The 24,370-nt window shown below is 44.1% G+C and overlaps 1 protein-coding gene across 1 annotated transcript in view; it reads right to left on the reverse strand.

Moving 5' to 3' along the window:
• The window catches only part of LOC144694189 (lysosomal amino acid transporter 1 homolog), a 58,920-nt gene that overhangs the window by 22,059 nt on the left and 12,491 nt on the right, over nucleotides 1-24,370 (reverse strand). The window contains exons 2-3 of the mRNA XM_078564545.1: nucleotides 22,544-22,632; nucleotides 10,345-10,676 (exon numbers count right to left, since the gene is read on the reverse strand). Coding sequence (XP_078420671.1) covers nucleotides 10,345-10,535 — 191 coding nt within the window. The 5' untranslated portion in view covers nucleotides 10,536-10,676; nucleotides 22,544-22,632. The remainder of the gene's footprint in view (nucleotides 1-10,344; nucleotides 10,677-22,543; nucleotides 22,633-24,370) is intronic.

The raw sequence follows: 24,370 nt of genomic DNA on the forward strand, positions 1-24,370 counted from the left end.
TCCAAGAACAGAAGCTGAGCAGTGGTAGAATAGGAGCCTCCACAAGGGCCGTGGTGGAGAGAACCATTGGTCTTCTCAAGATGCGCTTCTGATGCCTGGACCACTCCGGGGGCACACTCCAGTACCCTCCAGATCATGTCTCAGTGATAGTGGTTGCATACTGCGCTCTCCACAATCTTGCGCTGCAAAGAGGGGACGCAGTGGACAATGAAGACGTCGACGCAGTGTCTGCGGCTGCACACGATGAGTCCAGCAGTGATTCTGAGGATAAGCATGCACAGGAAAATGCTGAGGTGGTAAACGCTGACCCGGGCATACTGCAGGGAGGCAGGGACATCCAGGAGGCTTTAATCCAATGAACCTTCAGCTAGCACAACACAGATGGACCTCCAGGTCAAGCCAGGGCTGTAGGCTCCATACTTGATACCTGAGTGCAAAATCTGCCAGGTTAGGAAGAGTATCTAAGGGCCTTGTTAATAAAGCTGAATGTCCCACAATACACTCGTAACATTTTTGGAAACCATACACATGCAGAAGAAAAGAGGCACCCTCAGCCATGGTGACATGTCTGAATTTAATATCACAGGCAAAGAAACTTAAGCAAAAAAAAAGACAAGGGTGTTCCAATTCAAAGCAAAGCATCCCGGGTGCCGAACACTCACACAAAGGTGCTAGGCTTGTTCCCCAAACCCCACCACCCCCACCTTGGCCAGATGCTGCCTACATCACATTAGGCACCACACGGTATATCCTTCCATTGGAAGGAGGCGCAAGCACATGGAGTGCAGAGGGCAGTAGATGGTTCGTTGCCACACCACCTTGAAGCTCCCCTCCCAGCATCTCATCACCCTGACCTGGACATGTCCTGCAGTTCAAGCACTGCGCCTAGGTGCAGCTCCTCCAGGTTGCCCCCAAAACAATAATGTGGGACTCAGTGTACCACATGCTGCGGGTGCAGAACCCATCTCTTCACCCCCCTCTCAGGGTGACCTTGGCATGGGCAATATCTGTTGGCCCGCCCAGCGAAGGACACATGCCATCAATGATTCAATGCAGTCACTACGCTCAAACTTGGTGGGGAGGGGGGGGGAGAGAGCAGCAGTGGGGAAAGCTGACCTGCTGGGTTAAGTGACCAATGCCAACATTGTCCTCACCCTTCTAGAGCGCAACAAATCATTGAAGCACTTGCGGCACTCGATCCAGGCACGCCGCACCACATCGCAGGAGCTCACCACCTCCTCCCAGGCACGTTTCGTCATGTGGGGGGGGGCCTCCTCCTTCCATCCTGGGGGACCAGCACCTCCCGCCATGCTGCCACCTCCTCGTGGAGGGCAGCAAGACAGTCATCAGAAAAACGAGGGGCACGCTGGCCCCCTGCCACACCCTCTGGCCTGGCCTGCCCCAATGGACTACCCTCCAGACTTGCATCACCACCTGCATTGCCCCTCTGCAGAGCCCTTCGCCCAGGCACCAGGCTTTCCTTTATACGGGTCGCCATTGGACCCGGCAGGCTGAGCGCACCAGCCCACTCCCACTATGCATGGAGTCGTGAAGTACGGGTGCAAAATGGTGGCACAGACCCGATCACCAGCGGTAATTGGGTCCGCGCCCACCCACTCCCACTCTGCCTCATCACCAGCCAGAAAATTCTGGCCAGATAGGAAAAATAAGAGTAGGTGAGCATATTAGCAGTAGTGATCACAACATAGTAAGTTTCAAGGTTAGGACTGAGTGACATAAATAGGACAAGGCCTAATAGATTAGAAAGGAGCAAACTACAAGGAAATGAGGGTGGAGCCGAAGAAAGTAAACAAGGAGCATAACTTGAAAAAAACAGTGGAAAATCTTAATAAGGGTAATCAATAGAGTTCAAGAGAAATGCATTTCACCAAAAGCCAAAAACAAGAAACAACAATTTGTATTTTTATGGTGCCTTTTACAAAATAAAAAAATCCCAAGGCGCTTCACAGAAGTGTTATAAAACAAGATATGCCATAAGGAGATGTTAGGCCAGATAACCAAAAGTTTGGTCAAAAAGCCATGGTTTTAAGGAATATCTAAAAGGAGAAATGAAAGGTTGAGGGGTAGAGAGGTTTAGGGAGTGAATTCCAGAGGTTGGGGCCTAGGCAGTGGAAGGCACGGCCACAACTGGTGGAGTGATTAAATGCGAGGATGCTCAAGAGACCAGAATTGGAGGAACACAGATATCTCAGTGGGTTATAAGGGCTAGCGAAAATTACAGAGATAGAGAGGAGCCAGGTCATGGAGGGATCTGAAAATAAGGATGAAAATTTTAAAACTGAAGTGTTGTTTAGAGTTGGAGCCAGTATAGGTCAGTGAGCACAGGGGTGATGGGCGAATGGGACTTGGTGCAATTTAGAACACGGGCAGCAGGGTTTTAGATGAGCTCAGGTTTATGGTTTGTAGGAGGCCAGTAAGGTGCCCATCAGAATCGTCATGCCCAGTCTGGTAACAAAAGATGAATTTCAGTGGCAGATGAGCCAAGGCAGGCAAAAGGCGATATTGCGGAGGTTGAAATAGGTGGTCTTAGAGACACTGTGGAAATGTGGTTGGATGCTCATCTCGGTGTCAAATATGACACCAAAGTTGTAAACTTCCTGGTTCAGCCACAGACACTGACCAGAGAGAGGGACAGAGTTGGTTGCACGGGAACAGAGCTAATTGTGAGGTACCATGAATGAATGAAGAGCTAAAGGGAAAACTGAATCAAAAAAAGACATACAAGAAATACTTTGATACTGAAAGAGACAAAGGAAGGCAAAGTAAAATTACAATATCAAATCTTCAAGGAATATAAAAAGAAATAAGTGCTCTACAGACACATGGGCGGAATTTACTGGTTGTGCCAGTGGGCCCAGCAATCCAGCCTCGGCCACTTCCAGGAGCCCTGTTGGGATTAAATCTCACTTAGTCAGCCCGCTGGCTACTGTCAGGGTTCCCGGCTCCACCAGGGGTAATTTTCTGGTGTCGGGAGGATGTCCTGCCTCCAAGAGCTGCCGGCCAATCAGAGGCTTTTGGGCATGAAGGCCATCCTTGACCCTTCCCACTTGGATTTAACTGGGGGAGTTGGGGTCTCCATGCCACACCTTCCTGCCCTGTTATGCCACCCTCACATCTTCCAGCCCACTGCTGGAGTGGGGCATTAAATTCCAGCCACAGGGTTAGATTTTAACTCATTCAAAATGTACCCGCTTCCAGAGTTAAAATTTGGCCCATAAGTAACAAAATGAAAACTGAAGTAAGGACAGGGTCACTAAAGGATGAGCAAGATACACCTGCAGGTAATGACATAGAAACGGCAGAAGTATTGAATAACTGCTTTGCCTCAGTGTTTACTAATGATAACAATATCAACACTCCACTAGAGAATGAGCTTAAAGAGAATAATAATAATAGAGTTAGGATAGAAATAAAAAAATAACTGACAAGTTAGCAAAATTTAAAGAGACTAAGGCCCCAGGTCTGGATGGTATGCATTTACACATACTCAAGAAACTAAGAAGATACATTTCATAAAAGAAAGTATATGGCCAGAGGATGGGCAGACAGCTGATGCTGTTCCTATGTATGAAAAGGGATATAGGACAAAACCCAGGAACTACAGACCGATCAGGTTAGCATTGGCAATAGGAAAGATTAAAAGAAGTGACAGAAGAAAGAGAAAAAATAAAAAAATCAGCTTGGTTTCGAAAGATTAGGTCCTGCTTAACCAACCAATAAAATTCTTTGAAGAGGTAATGGCAAGTGTAGATAAAGGTAATGTATTAGATGTCATGTACTTGGATTTTCAAAAGGCCTTTTATAAAGGTATCCTGTGGAATGCTCATGGCAAATGTTAGTGCATGTGGAGTCAGCAGGAAAACAGTGGAGTGGATAGCAAATTGGCTAAAACATGAACAGTAAAGTAGAAAGTCAGGATAAAGGGTAGTTATTCAGGTTGGAGGTAAAAAGCAGTGCTCCACAAAGATCAATGCTATAGCCACTGTTATTCATAATTTGCATTAATGATTTGGACTTGGGAATAAGTAACTCCAAAATCAAAATTTGCATATTTGGGGAGTATAGCGAGTGCAACATAATAGAAAAAGAAGTAATTATGAAACTTGCAAACTGGGAAGCTAAGTGGCAAATGAAAGTAACATTAATAAATGTGAGGACTTTTGCTCCCAGATTGGGAGTGTAGAGTCAGGTATTTTCCCGGCTCCCCAAACACGACCAGGGAGAAAGTGTCCCAGAACTTCGGATTTTCGTTCTGGGATGGCAGGGTTCCCTGGGAATCGGGCTGGGCAACACTGGAACAAGTGCAGAGGATGCTGGGTGTGGAGGCGAGCTGGGCGGCAGGCTTGGTGCTCCGGCACTGTATCAAAGTTTTAAACAGCCCTCCATCCCTCACCCCCTTGACACAGTCCCCATGCCTCATCCATGCCAACCCATGCCACCTTGCCAACCACCCCATGGCCCTTCATACCCTCCATGCCAACATATGCCCTTCTGCCCACCCCCATGATCCTTTATAGCCCCTATGCCAGCTTAGTGCCAACCCATGCCAATCCATGTCCCCCCACCTACTACCCTTTGCTCTTATATCTACCATGCCAATTCACCCAGTATCCATCATGGGCATACCTCAGGACCCATGCTGAGACTAAACAAAATAGTTCCAAGTGTCTACTGCAGACTTTATTTTTTTTTAAAAAACACATTCACAAAAACCCATTTACTATATTTACATTTCTTCAATTACATTATCCCTTATAACAACAAACATCCCATTCAATTGCATAATCCCATAAAAAGAAGCTTTGGAATCCATCCCACTTCAAAGAGTCCATAACAACTTGGAGCTGTCAATCAGACTGTGAAATGGCAGGCACCCTACTATGATAATGGACAGTTGCAAACTCAGTCATGTAGCACAAATCCAGTAATGGTAAAACTAACGCTTATGTCAACAGACAGAGTGAAATAGTAAGCAATCATTTTTTCAAACTCTCCAGGCAGTTTTAGTTCAAAGAGTTAAAGAGCAAGAGTTTTAAATATCTTGACAGCTCTCTGACAGTTCATTTTGACACTTTTGGATAGTCATTTTTGAGCTTTAATGATCTTATGCACTTTTTACACAAATTCATGCCTTCTTTGAGCAATCCCAAAGGGCATCTGACCTCTCACAAAGGATACCTGATATACCCTCAAAGGTTTCCCAGGACCATATCCAAAGGGGTACTCTTACCTCTCCAAATGGGTACCATGGCTATCCAAATGAATCCACAGATTCAGTTCAGACCTGCTCCTACTATGTGTAATGTGTTTCAGAGACCTCTCACACCAAAATCACACATCAGTGGAGGCAGTTGCTGATTTCTATGGGTGGCTGCCTTTGCGAAATGCGCATGCGTGAATCCCGCCCATTCCTAACCCCGTGAAAATGGTAGGTGCTGTGTTTTGGGGCTCCACTTCTGGATTATGGCATTTTTGCAATGATGGAGAAGCTCTCTCTCGTTGCAAAAATCCAGGCCATAGGGTCTCGGAGTCCACTGATGCAGTGTTCTGGAGTAAGCTTTGAATAATAGGTGTGAATTCCACAAAGGTGTGCTGTCTAGGCATATCCATTCAAGGGAGAGAGCCTCACTCATTATGATTCAATCTGAAACTTTCCAGAAGCTTGTTGAAGTTGCCAAGGTAACCTAACCCCGTCTTGGCAGCCATCTTAATAGTTCATCAGTGTCCAATTTAAAATAAATAAAGGCAGCTCCAGAAGCTTCTATACGAGCACAGTACATGTTTAAAATTATGAATATGACATGCCTTTTACTGGGTGTGACAACGGCATCAGCCCCCCCATCACCTTCTCTGGGAGACTAAAGATGGGAAATATACATGGCCTTGCCAACAATGCCCGCATGCTAAGGAAAAAAAAACTTAAAAGGTTCTTTTATCAGAATTCTTCAACTCAGATGAAATGCAATACACGGCCTTAAGTGGGTTAAGATTTCTGGCTCATTCTTCTAACATATATCTAAATGGATGAATCACCTCACTTTAAGCAATCATTTGGAATATTTATTCTCAGTTCGTGTTGCTTCCAGAAGCAAAGCTTGAATCAAATTAGACTTCTAATACACAAGGGCTGCCCGATTTCATGCAGACTCTTACAACCTTAGGGTAAAACAAATTCATTGCAGAAATTCATTAGTGGGGCACACTCTGGCAATAGTGTCAGAATTAACCATAATATGGCCTGATTAAATCAGACAAATCCATCAGAGTGATGGCTATGCCAGTCCCTGGTGTGATCAGGAACAGTTCTTCTGGTGAAGTGGATAATATAGATGACTGTTAAACTACAACTGGTACGCAATGATGTCCTGGACAGCATTATAATTAATGGTTCTGAATCTTTCTTGTGCTAGGAAACTCATCAATGAGTTGAAGGAACAATCAATATAAACAGAGGCAAGCCATCTGTGGTCAAAGCTGGCACACAGACCAACATAAACAGGGTTTGTATACTTCTCATCTCCCCTGCACAAAAAGAAAAAAATTCTAGTTACTCAGTTTTACATTTGTTGCACTAATTGGCACATATACAAATTCCTACAAAAAGGCTTTTTATGAACTGTGATGCGACAAATCCTAGCTCCCTCACAAATTTAACCCAATGCCTTTGATGAGGCACAATTTGCACCCAACAAAGGCCTTGGGCATTTACCCTAATTATTCAGCTTCTCTAATTCTTTTTTCTCCATGTATCAATGTTCTGTAAAGTATCAGAAATTTATTGTGTTTAGTTGTTATTTGGAAGAATACTGAAAAATTAATGAGTGGAATGAAGAGAGCTTTCTCTGCTGTTAAGATCTGGTGGAACAGGCTTGTCCAACATACAGCCCATGGGCCACAATCCAGCCAGCGAAGCCTCTGTATCTGGCCCACTGACTGACTGTTCAAAATGTAGGTAGGTTCTGTCAAGAAGATATAGGGTTGCATCTTCCGGTCGGCGAGTGGGGGCAGGGGCGGGGACTGCTTACCGATGCGTAAAACGATGCGGGGTGATGTCTGGCGTGCGTCCCGACGTCACCCCGCGTCATTTAAATTTCAGCTCGGCAGGCACGCAGCCGACTCGGCTGCGCACCCATCGAACTGTCAATGGCCACTTAAGGCCTTTAAAAAAGTAACTAAACCAATTAATGGACCTGCCCGTCCAACCTTAAGGTTGGCAGGCAGACGAAGAACCCAGGCGGCCTTCAGAAAAAACATGAAACCTCATCCACGGGCGGGATGAGGTTTCATGAGGGATTTAAAATGTGCATAAAATGTTTAAATAAAAGAAATTGACATGTCCCAGTTCATGTGTCAGTAGGCTTATAAAGGATGTTGGTTTCCAGTAGGTGCTGGCAATGATTTTTCTGTTACCATTTACAGCCCCCCTGCACCCATCATTTGTTAACGTTTCAGGTCTGTGACCCCTCATCAGAACTAGGAAGAGTTAGAAACATAATAGGTTTTAAGTAAAGGACAAAAGAGAACTGTGATAGGGTGGAAGACAAGATAAATTAAATGATAAAAAGAGTTGAGTGGTTTAGGGCCAAAGGGAAGGGTAATGGGACAAGGAAAGAAACAAAGGAACTGTGAGGAGGATAGCGATGGACTTCAAGAGGACAGAGACAGGCTGGTGGAATAGGGGAACACATGGCAAATGAATTTTAATGCAGAGAAGTGTAAAGTGATAGATTTTGATAGGAAGAAAGAGGAAAGGCAATATAAAATAAAAGATACAGTGTCTTGAAGAGGTGTGAATGGCAGAAAGATGAACAGCAGCCGACCCAAAGCAAAGAAAGAGAAAAACAAGACAGTAAAATCAACCTACAAATAAAAACAAAACATGAGCAAAGAGATTACGGTCTGAAACGTTGAGTCCGGAAGACTGTAAATACCTAACTGAATGACAAGGTACTGTTCTTCAAGCTGGCATTGAGCTCCATTGGAAACTTCCAGAGGGCATAACAATTCCTCCAGGAAATCAGCTGTGTGAACCTTCTCTGAACTGCTTCTACTGCAAGTATATCCCTCCTGAAGTAAGGAGAACAAAACTGTACGCAGTACTCAGATGCGGTCTCACTGAGGCACAGTACAGCTGTGGCAACACTTCCCTACTTTTATACTCCATTTCAATTGCAATAAACATTAACATTCCATTTGCCTTCCCAATCACTTGTACCTGCAGGCTAGCTTTTTTTTTATTTGTTCATGGGACGTGGGCGTCATTGGCTAGGCCAGCATTTATTGCCCATCTCTAATTGCCCTTGTCCAGAGGGCATTTAAGAGTCAACCACATTGCTGTGGATCTGGAGTCACATGTAGGCCAGACCAGGTAAGGACAGCAGATTTCCTTCCCAAAAGGACATTAGTGAACCAGATGGGTTTTTACAACAATCAACATTGGTTTTGTGGTCATCAGACTTTTAATTCAAATTTCACCATCTGCCGCAGTGGAACTCGAACCTGGGTCACCAGAGCATTACCCTGGGTCTCCGGAATACTAGTCCAGTGACAATACCACTATTCCACCACCACCCCAGAACATGTACAGTCCATGTGATTCATGTACCTGGTCACCCAGATCCCTCTGCGCCACAGATTTTTGCAGTCTCTCTCCATTTAAATAATATTTTTCTATTCTTCCTGCCAAAGTGGACAAACTCACATTTCCCCACTGTTTTTTTTAATTTAAATTAATACCTTGACTTGGATGTGCAGGGCATAATTTCAAATTTTGCAAATGGTACAAAACTTGGATACATTATGAACTGTGAGGAGAATACTGATGGACTTCAAGAGGACATAGACATGCAGGTGGAATGGGAGACACGTGGCAGATAAAATTTAATGCAAAGAAGCGTGAGAAGAATTCTGGTAGGAAGAATGAGGAAAGGCAATATAAAAGAAGGGATACAATGCCAAAGGAGGTGCAGAAAGATCTGGGGGGTATATGCGCACAAATCATTGAAGGTGGCAGGGCAGGGTGAGAAAGCGGTTAGCAAGACATATAGGATCTTGGGCTTCCTAAGTAGAGGCATAATGTACAAAAGCAAGGAACTTATGGTGAACATTTATAAAACACTGGTTCAGCCTCAACTGGAGTATTGTGTCCAATTCTGGGCATTTTAGCAAGAGTGAGAAGAGGGTGCAGGAAAGATTTCTGAGAATGGTTCCAGGGATCAGACACATGGATAGATTCCCTTAGAGAGGCTGAGACGAGGTCTGATAGAGGCGTTCAAAATAATGCAGGTTCTGAACAGAGCAGATAGTGAGGAATTGTTCCCATTGGTGGCAGGATCGAGTACCAGAGGACACCAATTTAAGATAAGATATATTTCACCCCTCTCCTAATATTACTCAGTTCTGCTGAAGGGTCATGAGGACTTGAAACGTCAACTCTTTTCTTCTCCACCGATGCTGCCAGACCTGCTGAGTTTTTCCAGGTAATTCTGTTTTTGTTACCAATTTAAGATGACTGGCAAAAGAACCAGAGGCAACATTAGGAAAAACTTTTTAAGCAGCAAGTGGTTAGGATTTGGAATGCACTCTCCAACACTCGTGGCAGTAGATTCAATTGTGGCTTTCAAAAGGGAATTGGATAATAATCTGAAGAGAAAAAAGTTGCAGGGCTACGGGGAAAAAGGTGAGACTAGCTAAGTTGCTCTTGCAGACAGCCAGCACGGACACAAGCTGAACGGCCTCCTTCTGTACTGTAGCCATTCTATGATTCTTACACTAGCTGTTTGCAGCAATATGTTCCACAGCCCAGCTATTTGTGAGGAACTGAGTAAAATGCCAGTATTTCAAACAACATGGCCAGATGGAAGCTCAGCTCAGAAGAGACACAGAAAAAGGTCTTTCTAGCTATGTGTTTATCAGCTTCTGAACAGCAGCAACACCACAAGGTCTATTACTAAATGAACACTGTATAAATTACGCTTACCTAAGCATTAAATTCTGACCATTAAAAATACTTAACAATTACAGATATTGATGCAAAGGTAACTTTGTAGGTATTCTTTCAGTTCCTTCAAAAATCATTTAACCTTAAAGCACATAGAAGATTTACAGTATCTTTTTGTACTAGTGGGAGCTATTCATTATTTTACATTAGCTAATGGCACCATAGCAACAAATAGCTTTTCTGTAATAAGTATGCTCCTCCAACTTCTACAATCAAATCAGTGTAAAATGGGTCTAACATGCTTTTAGAATATTAGAAAATGAATCATAAAAATGAGATTAAAACACACATAAACAAAAGTTTATGCTTTTGTAAATACTTACGGTAGAGAAGCAAAAAGAAAACAGCAAATCGAGGCAAGTCCAAGAACTGCACTCCAGAATTCCCACAGATTCTGTACACATTCTTCCATCACAGAGGATATCCAGGTTTCATTTCCACATAATAGACCATTCTTTCCCACAGTGACATTGGATTCCTGGTGGTTCCTCAGAAACTGGAATAAAACTCTCATGATATAAACACAGGGAAACTGGAGATAGGTGACTATAGTATCCTGGACCTGGAACTGGCTGCAGGAATTTGTCTCTTTATAGTTAGCCACCGAGATATTATTAGCTGAACAGATCCTGGTGCAGTTTCAACATGAGTCACTCTGGGGGGGAAAAAAAAGTCTTTGCATTAGTTCAATCTAAAATTTGACTTGACTGGAATGTTTTTCATGAAAAATCACCATAGGGGCCAAATCACCAAGGAGCCGAATGTTTGATTCCTGTTCCAAAAAAAGAACGTAGAAAAGGGATGTTTTTCCTCACAGATGATATGAGTAAGAATGTACAAAGAGTCTGTTTAATATATCTTCTTTAGAATTACATAGAAAATGATAACACAAAAACAGGCTCTTTGACACAAGCAGTCAGTGTTTATGTTTATTTTTCACTCTCGAGTATGCGCCTGCCCTGGTCTCATACCGCTTCCCTTCCAGCACCTATCCAACCCGTTATTAAATGCTGACGTGGGCCTGGATTTTTGTGGAGTTGAAATGACTCCGTGCCTTATTGAAAAGGAGCCAGGGCCCCGAATCTGGAAGTCCTGCCACCACATCTGGCACAAATCATTTTTTCCCTGGGGGACAGGGGAACAGGGACGAGATGGATTTCACACACGCGCGTTTCGCAGAAGCGACAGCACATTTTAAAACGTGCAGCTGACTGCAAGCAGGAGCAATTTTCGTCACTGGCATTGCCAGAGCCAGACTTGTGTGACTTATGGCTTTGTGTAAAAATTGTAAAGCTAGCGCAAGGTCTTTGGAGAGTGCAAAAACTTTAAAGGGGTGCCACAGAAAGTCAACCCATTCCAAACGCAGGTGCGTAGCTGACACCCAAGGAAGTTGGAGGATGGGGCCTGTAGCCTTGGAAGGGCTTACCTCTTCAGCCCTCCTGACACGGACATCCAGAAGGGAGAAAGGAGAGCGTGTCAGTTAAGAATGTGTGCGCGCATTGTACCAAACAAACTGAAGTGGGGCTGGTACCAGCGCATTCAGGCCATGGAGGCAGGTGAGCAGCTGCAATGTGACATCAGAGGGCAGGTACAAGGAGTTGGAGGCAGCACAGCACGCACCAGGCAGGAGGAAGAGGAGGGGGATTACCACAAGCTTTCACCCTGAGGTAAGGGTACACAGATTCTAAAAATCATTTCTGAATATAACAGAAAACCAGTGCCGAAGAAGGCTGAGATCATTCTGAGGAATGGTAACAAAGATATGTGCCATGGTGCAACAAAATCTGGCGCCACAGTCTGCAGATGCCCTGCCAATGGCACTTTAAGTCACAGTGGCTCTAAATGTTTATGCTGCCAGCTTATTCCAGGGGTCTGCTGCAAACCGCTGCGGTATCTCACAGTCAGCCGCCCACAGCTCTATCAAGGCAGTCACTGATGCTCTCTTTGCTTGGGTGGGGGAACACATTAACTTTCCAACGGATGTGGTGACGCAGAAGCAGAGGGACTTTGCGGAAATAACAGATTTCCCTCAAGCAATGGGAGCTATCTACTGCACCAACGTCTCCATAAAGGCAACTAATAATCAGCTGGACACCTTCATTAACAGGAAATCCTTCCACTTCCTGAATGTGCAGGTGGTGTGTGATCACACCAGGGTATTCCTGCATGTATGTGCACGTTATCCTAGAAGCTGCCATAATTCTTTCATTCTGAAGAAGCCATAGTTGCCTTAGCTTTATCAGACCCCAACATACGTCCATGATTAGCTTCTGGGGGACAAGGGTACCCCTTAAGGAAGTGGCTGATAACCCCCTTTAGGTAGCCACACACACAGCCCAAAAGGCAGTGCAACAGCCATGTACTGACCCACAGAACAATTGAGGAGGCTATTGGCATCTTGAAGATGTGCTCTATGTGCCTTGACCAGTCTGGAGGATCATTACAGTATTCCCTGCAAAGTCTTCAGAATAGCCATTGTGTGCTACGTGTTCCACAATATGGCACAGCAGAGGGACCTACAACCAGAGGGGACAGAAGCCGGCCCTATGAGGCAGATGGCAATCAGGAAGATGAAGCAGGAGGCGGCGGCCCAGTCCAGGTTAAATGGACATGACATGGAGGAGGAAGAGGAGAGGGCGGCAATGGCAGACCAGCTGTGGGATCAGAATCTCCTGCGACTGGGCTGTATAAAATGTGATGAAAGAACCCCAATACCCCCATAGACACAAGTACTGTGAATGAAAGCCCAGCCTCAAAATAAAACACACCGAGGCAGGCTACATTGTGGGGCGGGGGTTAATCTCAGACATTCCAACATCACAACAGAACTGATACTATTAAAAGAACTGGAATTTAAGACATCACAGCAGTGAATACAGGATAACCACCATCATGTAATCTAATTAAGAAATGAAGGAGGCCATTGTTACAACCAAATGGCTCCAGACAACATCTATTCACTCCTGTCACAGAAGGAGAGAAACCTTTCCCATAAAGGTCAGCTTTGGAGCAAGGGATACTTCACCCTTGGTGGGATTCCTTGTTTTCAGTTGTGGAAACAACATCAGCACTGAGTAGGTCTGTCTGAAACAGACTTGAAGGATCAAAGAAGTTGCTAAGCATTAACCAGGAAATCTGTTCATGATATTTCCATAAGGATCATCATAAAAAGGACAAGAGCAAAGGGTTTGGCACTGCAGTCAGAAGAAGGGTCGAGTTTGGTCACCTTGACTCAGGCCTACGGTCAACACTGGACAGACCAGCCATGTTCAGGATTGTGATTTTCAGCCAAATCGTAGTGATATTGGTCTGAGGGTTTTGTGAAGGTTTGGGGTGAAAACTTTTTTTTGCCGGTACCTTGTAACTTGTTTCAGCCATATCTTGGTGATATTGGTCTGAGGGCTTTTTCCCTTAAGGTTTCAGGACAGGACGTGGCGTTTTGCCTGTGTTTTTGTAAGTTTTAACCGAGTCGTAGTGACTTTGTGTCGGGTACTGGGAATGGGTTGTTTTAAATTTTGGGTTTTGTACTGTGGGGTTGTGGGTGATTCAGTAAAGTAATTGTGAATTATCAGAAGAAACTTGTCTCGCTGGTCATTCTGTTCAAGCCATACACTTGGGAATATGGTGTCATGAACTTGTGTGGGGAGGGTCTCTGAGGAAAAAAGGGAACCTCTACACAGCTGAGGAGCAGGCTCATGTAAGCATAGATGATTCTTTACAGGAGGGAATCATCACCAGAAGCCTCTTAATACAGAGCAGATTTTCCTCAGCTCTTGATAAGTCACCAAGTACAAGCCAGTCCCTGGTGAGCATAATTAAACTTTAACATGTAAGTCACAGTTCCTCGGGGAAATGCCCATCCCCAACAAAAGAGAAAACCAACAACACATAATTAAAGTCAGTGCCATTAACATGGCTGAAACCATGTCCATCAAAACCTTTGGCCACAACAGTGTACAAATATACCTTGAGAAGTCCTTCACAACTGGCACCGTGCAGATATATGTTAGTGCCATCATAGAACTGGAGAAAACGCCTTGTGCCAAGTCAAACCATGCCCATTATGCCAAGAGTGCCAGTAGGAAGAATGACTATACACCCATGACCTTCAGATATGTTTGTATGTGCCAACAGTACTACAGTTAACACACATTACACAGCGTGTTGCCACACGTGTGTTCGCCACCCCTTCAACTAGCTTATACAGTATCTATCCATCACCAACATCCAGTTTCAGGAGTGTGCAACATGTACAACATGCAACACTGCTAAACACCTCAGCTCCCTGCGAATCCACAGCCTCTACCACCTAGAAGACAAAGGCTTCAAACGTGGGGAAACCACACAAGTTTCTCTGGAGCATACATGGCATCCTGACCTGTGGAAATCTATTTGAGTCACTGTAACAATCATGTGCAGGTGACTGCCTTTGAATCAGCACTCATGGTTGAAGCACACCTCAAATTGGATTTGATCATTGAGTCTGATCATTGTCTTTAAAGGGAGGATCAATCATTGATGGACAAGAAATGCTGCAAGGTGCAACTCAATCTGCAATCCTTGGACTACTACCTTATCTAAAAGTCTGAAGAAGAAAACAGCCTTCCACTGCAGGACATGCATGGCCACACCATTAATCCTGATGGTCTCGATGAAAGATGGACTTCAGCATGCAGTCTTCAGTGCCAATGATAAGAACCTCATTCATTCTATAAACATTCTCATTGGACGATATTAATGTACAAAACAGACCACACCATTTTAGACAATAGTGATGTGTATTTACAATGTACTTAATTGTGATGTTAACAAAGTGATGTGAAGTGAAACCATGGTGAACTCAGTGTTCAAGATGACATGGATCCCTGTGCTCGTGAATGCTCCTACACTGTGCCCCCCATGTTGCCTTGGAGGAGGTGGAGGCAGCCTGCTCAACTCTCATTTTATATGGCAAGGTGGCTGGCCTCGTCATGCAGGGACCAGTTGGGGACCTACCTCAGACTACAGCCTCGGCATTTCTGCAGGGGCAGCCATTTTCACTGGGACAAGTAGAGCAGATGGAGGCTCTGGCAGAGTTGATGAGGAATTAGAAGATGATGAGGGTGCTGAGCTACTCTCAGAACCTTCCCCTCCTCACTAACCTCCACAACCCTAGGTTGGACTTCAGTTCAGTTCAATGGGGCTGGCTGCTGGGATGCAGCAGTCGTCCATTCCAGCAACCACTGTGCCACCAGTGCGACTGTCCTGTTAAGGGAATGCAGCTCCTCATGTATTCTAGGGATGTCAATGCTCATACTCTGAGCAGACTGTTCCAGTGTGCTGAATGAGCCCTGCACCCTTTGCAGGGAGTTACGCTGCCCTTGCATCCACTCTGAGGGATGCTGCATGTGTCTAATGAGATTGGCCATTCTCACATGGCCAGAGCTCATGTGGTTGAGCCCCCGAGACATTGAGGAGCTCATCACAGTGATGGACTCCTCCACTCACAGTGCGTGAGCTTGCATTGCCTCAGGGATGTACTGGTATCTGAGTTGGTGAAGAGTGGGATAGTCAGATGTGACGCTGACTCCTTGGACAGTTCTTCCTCCTCCCGATGCCTGAGGGATGAGGTAGTCCGGTGGGCATGAGCGAGTGGGTCTGGGACCTGTGTGAAACACAAAAGGAGGTAATGAGATGTACTCCTTTACATTGTGAGAGCATGCTCTGATACACCGCTCTGATACACGCCATTGCCTTTAGCCAGAATTATGGTGCTCTTATCATGCAGCCCAACAACTGCACTCCCTCTCATACCAATGTCCCCTTGTGCTCAGTGAACTAACAGGATCACCTCCACCATTACCACCATGTTCCAAAACGCCTCTACCACCACCTTTAGCACTTGCTGCAGGCGATTCTCCATCCCTGAGAATGAGTTGGGCAGGCGCCCTAGCTACCTCCATGGCAGTCTCCCCAACGTTTCCTATTGCCCATAGCCTTGCAGATGCACCCATAGTCAAGACTATCTTCCTGGCTTGTGGGCCCTCTTGTCTAGCAAATACAATATACAGAGTGATGATGTTTTAACCCTATTACAGAGTGCCACCAGGGGCCAAGTTCTTGAATATGGCAGTGCATCACAATCAACATTCACATTTCTACCCATTACAGTGTACGCTTACAGGAGCGGTTTGGACAAACAAGCCTTCATGATATAGGAGAGGTATGTGCCAGGTCTCTCATCATTTATGTAGCATTCAGATGTGAACTATCACTTGGACCTGTGCGCTTCTGATGAACAACTCACCTTACCAGAGCGCAGCAGGTTCTGGAATCTCTTCCTGCACTGTATCCAAGGTCTGCCATGGTTCCCTGTTGTGGTCATGCAGAGGCTTCTGCCATGCCCTCTTGTTGACTGTGGGCAAGTTCTGTCAGTCATTCAGGTACAATGTGCGCCGGCATCGCTGTACCTTCTCAGCCAGGAACTCGAGGTCCTGGTCGCTGAAGTGAGGCACCGCCCCACCCACTACTTCCCCACTTGGCCTCCTTTGTGACATTCTGGCTCAGCAATGGTCTGCATAAATGCAGGCTGGCCTGGCATCTGTTCCTGTCGCTCCAAGATAGCAAGCTGTGCTCCTGAACACAAACTACCCCACTGGCCTGCTCCTGCTGAGTCACACCGGTCTGCCATGACAGTTTGCAGCTGTGAACCAAGGCTCAGTTGCATGGCCTCAGAGATGGGTGGAAAGGGGGTAGGTGGAAGGGCAAAGATTCTGCATGTGGTGTCTAGCAGTCATCCCCTGAGGCATTATGGTAATCTGAGTTAATGCAGTTGACAGTGCCAAGAAACTGTCATCTCCATGGGCTGCATCTTGTGAAGCTTTTCCAGCCCTAACTTTGTGGAGTGTGCTCCTTCATAGGTAAGTAGGCAGCAGCAATGTCTATATTTTCCTATGGAAGGCCCATGATAGGCCATCTCTTCCAGTGTCAGCAACCAGTTGGACAACTACTACAGTTTAGTGCTCACTTGAGTCTTGATCGAAGTCTTCACTTCCTTCCTCATAGCAGGAGCCCCTTACAGGTTGGCCTTTTATACTGCACCAGAGTCACAGGACCCGCCTCCATTTCACTAATGCTTCCGGGCTTGGCGGGCCCAGTTCCATCCTGCCCCCCACCCCCTACAGCGAAAATCCAGTCATTCACGGCAGTTTCTGCCAAGTCGGGAAATTTCCCAAATCTGCACACCTGCCTCAGGATTGAAAATCCAAGCCATGGTATCAGCTTCAATCGATAACTTTGTTACTACATCTCAGAATGTCTCAATGCTGTGTGTAAAAGTTTTTCCAATGCTCTTTTCTAAATGTCATTTAATCTGTTTCCTCTAACAGTAAGATTCTACCTAACAGTCCTGTCCCTTCATATTTTTAAATATCTATCAACTCACCCTGTAATATTCTCTGTTGCAACCAAAGCAGCACCAATTTTTCTTCCTTTTTTTCCTTCAAGCAAGGCAGCCTTAAACTTAGACTACTGCATTCGTTGCTCCCAATGCGGTCTCCTCTACATTGGAGAGACCAAACGTAAACTGGGCGACCGCTTTGCAGAACACCTGTGGTCTGTCCGCAAGAAAGACCCAAACCTCCCTGTCGCTTGCCATTTTATCACACCACCCTGCTCTCTTGCCCACATGTCTGTCCTTGGCTTGCTGCATTGTTCCAGTGAAGCCCAACGCAAACTGGTGGAACAGCACCTCATCTTCCGACTAGGCACTTTACAGCCTTCCGGACTGAATATTGAATTCAACAACTTTAGATCTTGAACTCCCTCCTCCATCTCCACCCCCTTTCCGTTTCTTCCCCCTTCCTTTTGTTTTTTCCAATAATTTATATAGATTTTTCTTTTCCCACCTATTTTCATTATTTTTAAATCTATACCTTTTATGCCCTGTTAGTCTTTCCACCCCACCCCCACTAGAGCTGTACCTTGTGTGTCCTGCCATCCATTCTTAATTAGCACGTTTGTTTAGATAATATCACCACCGTCAACACCTCTTTGCTCTTTTGTCTGTGACATCTTTTGATTATCTGCTCCTATCACTGCTTGCTTGTCCCTACAACCACACCCACCCCCCCACCTTAAACCAGCTTATATTTCACCCCTCTCCTAATTTTACTCAGTTCTGTTGAAGGGTCATGAGGACTCAAAACGTCAACACTTCTCTTCTCCGCCGATGCTGCCAGACCTCCTGAGTTTTTCCAGGTATTTCTTTTTCTGTTTTTGTTTTGGATTTCCAACTTCCGCAGTTTTTTGTTTTTATCTTTTTGTTTTTAGCCTTAAGCCCTGCAAGTCAGAAAGGCCCAGATATTTCTTGCATGGACTGCATTAGGGCCTGGGCTGGAATGCTGGGTGAGGAATAGGACAAAAAAAATGTACACGTGAAACAAAGTTCCTGTTCCTGATTGCTATCAGGTGAATCCTGTTCGGAAATACCAGTATTTGGGCAGAACTAGGCTCAACTTTGCCCTGTGTTTAAGTTAATAGATGACAAATGACCTCTGGTAGAGGGATACAGCAACGACCCTAATCAAAATCACAAATGACATCCTCTAGTGACTGTGGTGTATTTTCCCACCTCCCTTCTACAGCCTTTGACATAGTCAGCCACCCCATCTTCATCCAACATCTCCCCCCTGTGGTACAACTCAGTGAGATTCCCTTGCTTGATTCCACTCCTACCTATCCACAGTATTTGCAACAATGCCATCTCTTCCCACTATTCCCTCCAGAATCCCTCAAGAGCAGTCATACCTGTTCCTCATCCACATGTTGCTGTTCTGCACAGGGTCAAGTTGCCGTTCTGCACAGGGTCAAATTCCACACGTGCACTAATCATGTTTAGATCTACCACTCCAACAACAAAAGCAACAACTTATATTCATAGAGCGCCTTTAACATAGTAAAGCACTTCACAGGAGTGTTTTAAAGCAAAATTTGACACTGAGTCAAACAAGATAATATTAGAGCAGATGGCCAAAAGCTTGGTCAAAAAGCTGGGTTTAAAGATCTTTTTAAATGAGGAAAGAGAGGTAGAGAGACAAAGTGGCGTAAGGTTGGAATTCCAGAGTTTAGGGCCTAGGCAACTTAAGGCGCAGTCATCAATAGTGGAGTAATTAAAATCGGGAATGCTCAAGGACCAGAATTAGAAAAGCATGTATATCTCAGAGGGTGTGGGGCTGGAGGAGATTAGAGAGAGAGAAAGGCCATGAAAGGATTTGAAAACAAGGATTAGAATTTAAAAACTGAAATATTGCTTAACCAGAAGACAATGTAGGTCAGTAAGCACAGGGGTGATAGGGGAATAGGACTTGGTGCGAGATAAGACAGAGGCAGCAGTGTTTTGGATGACCTCAAGTTTAGAGGATAGAATATGGGAGACCAGCAAGGAGTGCTTTGAATAAACAAGTCTAGAGGTAGTGCAGTTATGAATTAGGGTTTCGGCTGCAGATGAATTGAGGCTGGGACGGAGTCAGGCGATGTTATGGAGCTGGAAATAGTCGGTCTTAGTGATGGCACAGATGTGTGATCAGAAGCTCATTTTAGGGTTAAATACGACATCAAAGTCGCAAACAAACAGTCTGGTTTGCTCTCAGACTGTTGCCAGGAAGAGGCATGGTTTCAGTAGCTAGGGAATGTAGAAACTGAATGTTTAATTGGAGAACATTACTGTTCATCCAGTACTGGGTGTCAGACAAGCAGTCTGACAATTTAGCGGCAGTGCATGAGTCGTGAAAAGTGGTGGTGAGGTAGAGCTGGGTGTCATCATAGTAAATGTGAAAACTGATGATCTATTTTTGGATGGTGGTGCCGAGGGACAGCGTGTAGATGAGAAATAGGAAGGGGAAAATGATAGATCCTTGTGGGAGACCTGAGGTAATGGTCCAGGAGCATGAAGAGAAGCCACTGCACTTGGTTTTCTGGCTACAATTAATAGATAAGAACAGAGCCAACTTGGTAATAAACACCATTTTATGAATAATCATAAAATAAAGCAAATTAAAATATAATCTTCACCAGCTGTTCAATTGTGCATAATGTTTACTTTGTCTTCTGTGACATACAAAGGAACTCTCTATTTACATTTATTTTATATAAGAACACTGCATGCAAAAACAAATTTAAAGGCACTTACTTATAATATCACTAATCGGATATCTTTCAGGGACATTTATCAGGAAATGTAGCTGCTCCAGTTAAATATATTAAAGCTTTATCACATCTAATGAAATATTACCACAAAGACAATAAAAAGATAGAATATGGGGACACATTTAATTTTAATAAAAAATCACACTGTGTGCACCTGCTTATTTTACTGACTGCTATGAATATGGATCATTTGAACGATTTATAAATATTGGATAACATTTCTCCCTGTTTCCTCCTTAGAAGCATAGGAGGAATTATTTTTTTCTACTTAGGTCATTGATTTGTGGCTAGAATATAACAAAGGAGGTGGGCTGCACTTTGTACCTTTTGTAAAATATTTCTAGTGTGACTTCTGCCATCATTTCAAGGTAAAAGCCAGTGAGGCTAATCTTCCTCAGCCTATAATTACTGGGCTTTACAGCATAGAACTAGGAGTGGAGCCCCACAACACCAGGCCTCCACCCTTTTTGCACATGATGCATAATTCAAAGCTGGAAAGCTTAAACTGAAACAGGTGTTTGCAAATTATTTGACAGTAACAGAATTGCTGCTATAGCATCTTCAGAATCATTTTCTGGCCTATCTTCATTGGATTTAAGGCACACATCACTTGTTGCAATCATGCATATAAATCAACAACCAGAGTTTGCTAACTGTCCTGTAGTAAAATGAAGCAAATTTAAAAGGTCCAAAGAAAAACTCTTCTTTCTCTGCTGGCACTTCGGTTCCCACAAGCCTTTGTCAATTCTTTTTCTTTGGTCCCCAGCACTATAAATTGTCTCAATGAGTTTCCCACAGGGAATCCCCTATCTGAGGGCCAACAAGGGAACGTTAGGCAAGTTAGGCTTCATGAGAGGTGTTTTGTATCCGCCTCTGCAGACAGAGGTGAATATGCCTCGTTTTGGGCATATGGTGCAAAGGATCCAACTCTGAAGGTAGGTTGTAAAAGCAAGCCCAACGTCATGGACATGTGTGAAGGCTTCATAACAATTGTGCAGAATAGTTCTTCAAAAGTAACTCAATCACAGTGTGTTACACTTTAACTGGTAGTGCACAAAAGAAAACTTTTGGATGTAATAATCAGCCAGACAACCAACCAAACTGTCAACCAAAAGGTTGAACAGACTGGGCTTACTTCCACTGGAGTTTAGAAGAGATTTGATTTGATTGAAGTATACAAGATCCTGAACGGCCTTAACAAGGTGGATGTCGAAAGGATGTTTCCTCTTGTGGGTGAATCCAGAACTAGGGGATGCTGTTTTAAAATTAGGGGACACCCTTTTAGGACAGGGATGAGGAGAATTTTTTCCCTCAGAGGATCGTGCAACTTCGGAACTCTCTGCCTCAGGTGGTGGTGGACGCGGGTTCATTGAATATTTTTAAGGTAGAGGTAGATAGATTCTAGTTAGGCATGGGAATCATGGGGTTAGATGGGAATATGGAAATCGAAACACAAGCAGATCAGCCGTGATCTTATTGAATGGTGGAGCAGGCTCGAGGGGCCGAATGGTCTACTGTTCCTATTTCTTTTGTTCTAATGTAACTAAACTTGCAATGTCACATTGAGCAGAGGTGACATGAAAAAAATAATGCAGTGAGTTATGATCTAGAATGCATGCCTGTAAGGTGGCTGAAGCAGATTTAACAGTAACTTTCAAAGGGAGTTGGAGAATTTTAAATTATTCGGTCATGGGAATTGGGCGTTGCTGGTTCGGCCAGCATTCATTGCCCATCTCTAATTGCCCTTGTTCAGAGGGCAGTTAAGAGTCAGCCACATTGCTGTGGGTCTGGAGTCACATGTAGGCCAGACCAAATAAGTACAGCAGATTTGCTTCCCTAAAGGGTATTAGTGAATCAGGTGGGTTTTTACGACAATTGATAATGGTTTTGTGGTCATCATCGGACTTTTAATTCCAAATTTTTATTGAATTATCTGCTGTGGTGGGATTCGAACCCAGGTCCTCAGAGCACAACTCTGAGTCTCTGGAATACTATGCCACCACCTTCCCCTGAAGGAAAAAAAATTGCAGGGGTATGTAGAAAGAGCAGGGGAGTGGGGCAAATTGAAGGGCTCTTTTAAAAGAGGTGGCACAGGTACAATGGGCCAGATAGCCGCCTTCTGTGCTGTACAATTCTATGGTTCTAGAAACAAAGTTGATACACACCAATAACAGCCAGTGACAAAACTGCTCAGTTGTAGCTTTAGCCTGCCACCACCTCCTTCCGGGCATGCTGCAGTGTTTATGGGGCAGTAGCACAATTCCTCTTTGCAACTACCATATAGAGCATTACCTCCACTTCAGTATTAAGCAGGTGCTGGGCTGCTCCATTACTTACCTGCAGAATCAGGCCTATATATTGGGTTTCCTTTCCCTTTAGTTTTTCTCTCGCTTCTTAATCTTCTGCTTCTTTAGCTTTACCAAGGGCTACTAATTGTTGAGATAAAGAGAAAGGTTTGCATTAATATAGCATCTTCCATGACTACAGGATGCCCCAAAGTGCTTTACAGTAGATCAAGTTTTTTTTGAAAAGTGTTGTCATTGCTGTAATTTAGGAAAAGCGGCAGCCAATTAGCACACAGGAAGCTCCCATAAACAATAGTGTGATAATGACCAGATAATCTGTTTATGTGACATTGATTGAGCAATAAATATTGGCCAGGACACTGATGAAGAGCAGGGGAGTAATCCCCAAAGTGCTATGGGACCTTCTACATCTGAGGGGACAGACAGGGCTGCAGTTTAACAACTCATCTAAAAAGTAACACCACCAACAGTGCAGCTTTGGAGTGTCAGCCTTGATTTTTGTTTCTGGAGTGGAACTTGAACCCACAACCTTCTGTCTCAGTTGATAGACTATCAACTGAGCCACAGCTGACACTTTCATACATTTTGAGTCCTCTTAAAGATTTTCAGAATTTTTGTCACATTAGACCATTTTCTTTTAATTACCCAGTATTTTTGAATTTCACCAGCACACAGAGTCATAGAATGGTTAGAACACAGAAAAAGGCCATTCAGCCCGTCAATTCCGTGCCAGCTCTCAGAAACAACTCGCACTGCCCTTTTCCCTTTAGTAAATTCTCTTTTAAAGGCCTTAATTGAATCATCATTCACCACATTTACCAGGCTGTGCATTCCAGATTCTAACCACTCGCTACGTAAAAGGTTTTTCCCCCATATCACCTTTGCTTCTTTTGCCAATCACCTTAAATCTTCTGATACTCGATCCTTCAGCCAATGGAAACACTTTCTCCCTATCTCCTCTGCTCATGTTTTTGAACACCTCTATCAAATCTCCTCTTCTCTAAGGAAAGCAGCCCCAGTTTATCCAGAGTAACTAAAGTTCCTCATCCCTGAAACCATTTTCATGAATCTTTTCTGCACCCTCTCTAAAGCCTTCATATCCTTCCTAAAGTGTGGTGCCAAGAACTGGAGACAGTACACCAGTTGAGGTCGAACCAGTGTTTTTATATAGGTTTATCATAACTTCCTTGCTTTAGTACTCTGTGCACCTATTTATAAAATGATTTATAATTTTCTGCTCATGCCACTATTCTGCTCTCTACACCTGCCCGGGTAAATAATTATGTAAGTGACTCAGGAAATGTGAATAACATTAGCACTTTATCAATCTGGCAAAATTAGCACTACTTGTTAATCTCTTAGAATTAATTGATGATTTCAAAGAAAACAAGAATATATTTTGATGGTCTTATTTGCAGTTAAGTTTTTTATAGATACTGCCAGGTTTCAAAGTAGTAAACACAATTTATCCTTTCAGATTTTTGAAAGATGCACAATTATATGCCATTCATTCTAAAATAAATTAAGAAGAATTGACCAGAAAGCTGTTGACTTTTGCCCCTGGGGTTTTTAAGCTTTCTTCTGTAATCCGCTTAGTGCCAGTAAAGAAAAATCAGGACTAGGTTGTTGGAGGTCAACATGCAATAGTAATTACTACATGCATACAGATTACTGGTGACTACACAATGAGGTCAATACCAGGTTTGCAGCTACTAGAGACAAAACAAGTCATATGAAACATGCTGATTTCTTCATATGTACTTTTTCTCCTCTATCTCTCCTGAAGACTCCTTTATTGGGGTACAGCCCCACATGTGTGATCATCTTTCATTCTTTATGTGCGTGGCAAGATAACAAG

Source organism: Cetorhinus maximus, chromosome 19 (genome assembly GCF_964194155.1).
Source record: "Cetorhinus maximus chromosome 19, sCetMax3.hap1.1, whole genome shotgun sequence".
NCBI lineage: Eukaryota > Metazoa > Chordata > Chondrichthyes > Lamniformes > Cetorhinidae > Cetorhinus > Cetorhinus maximus.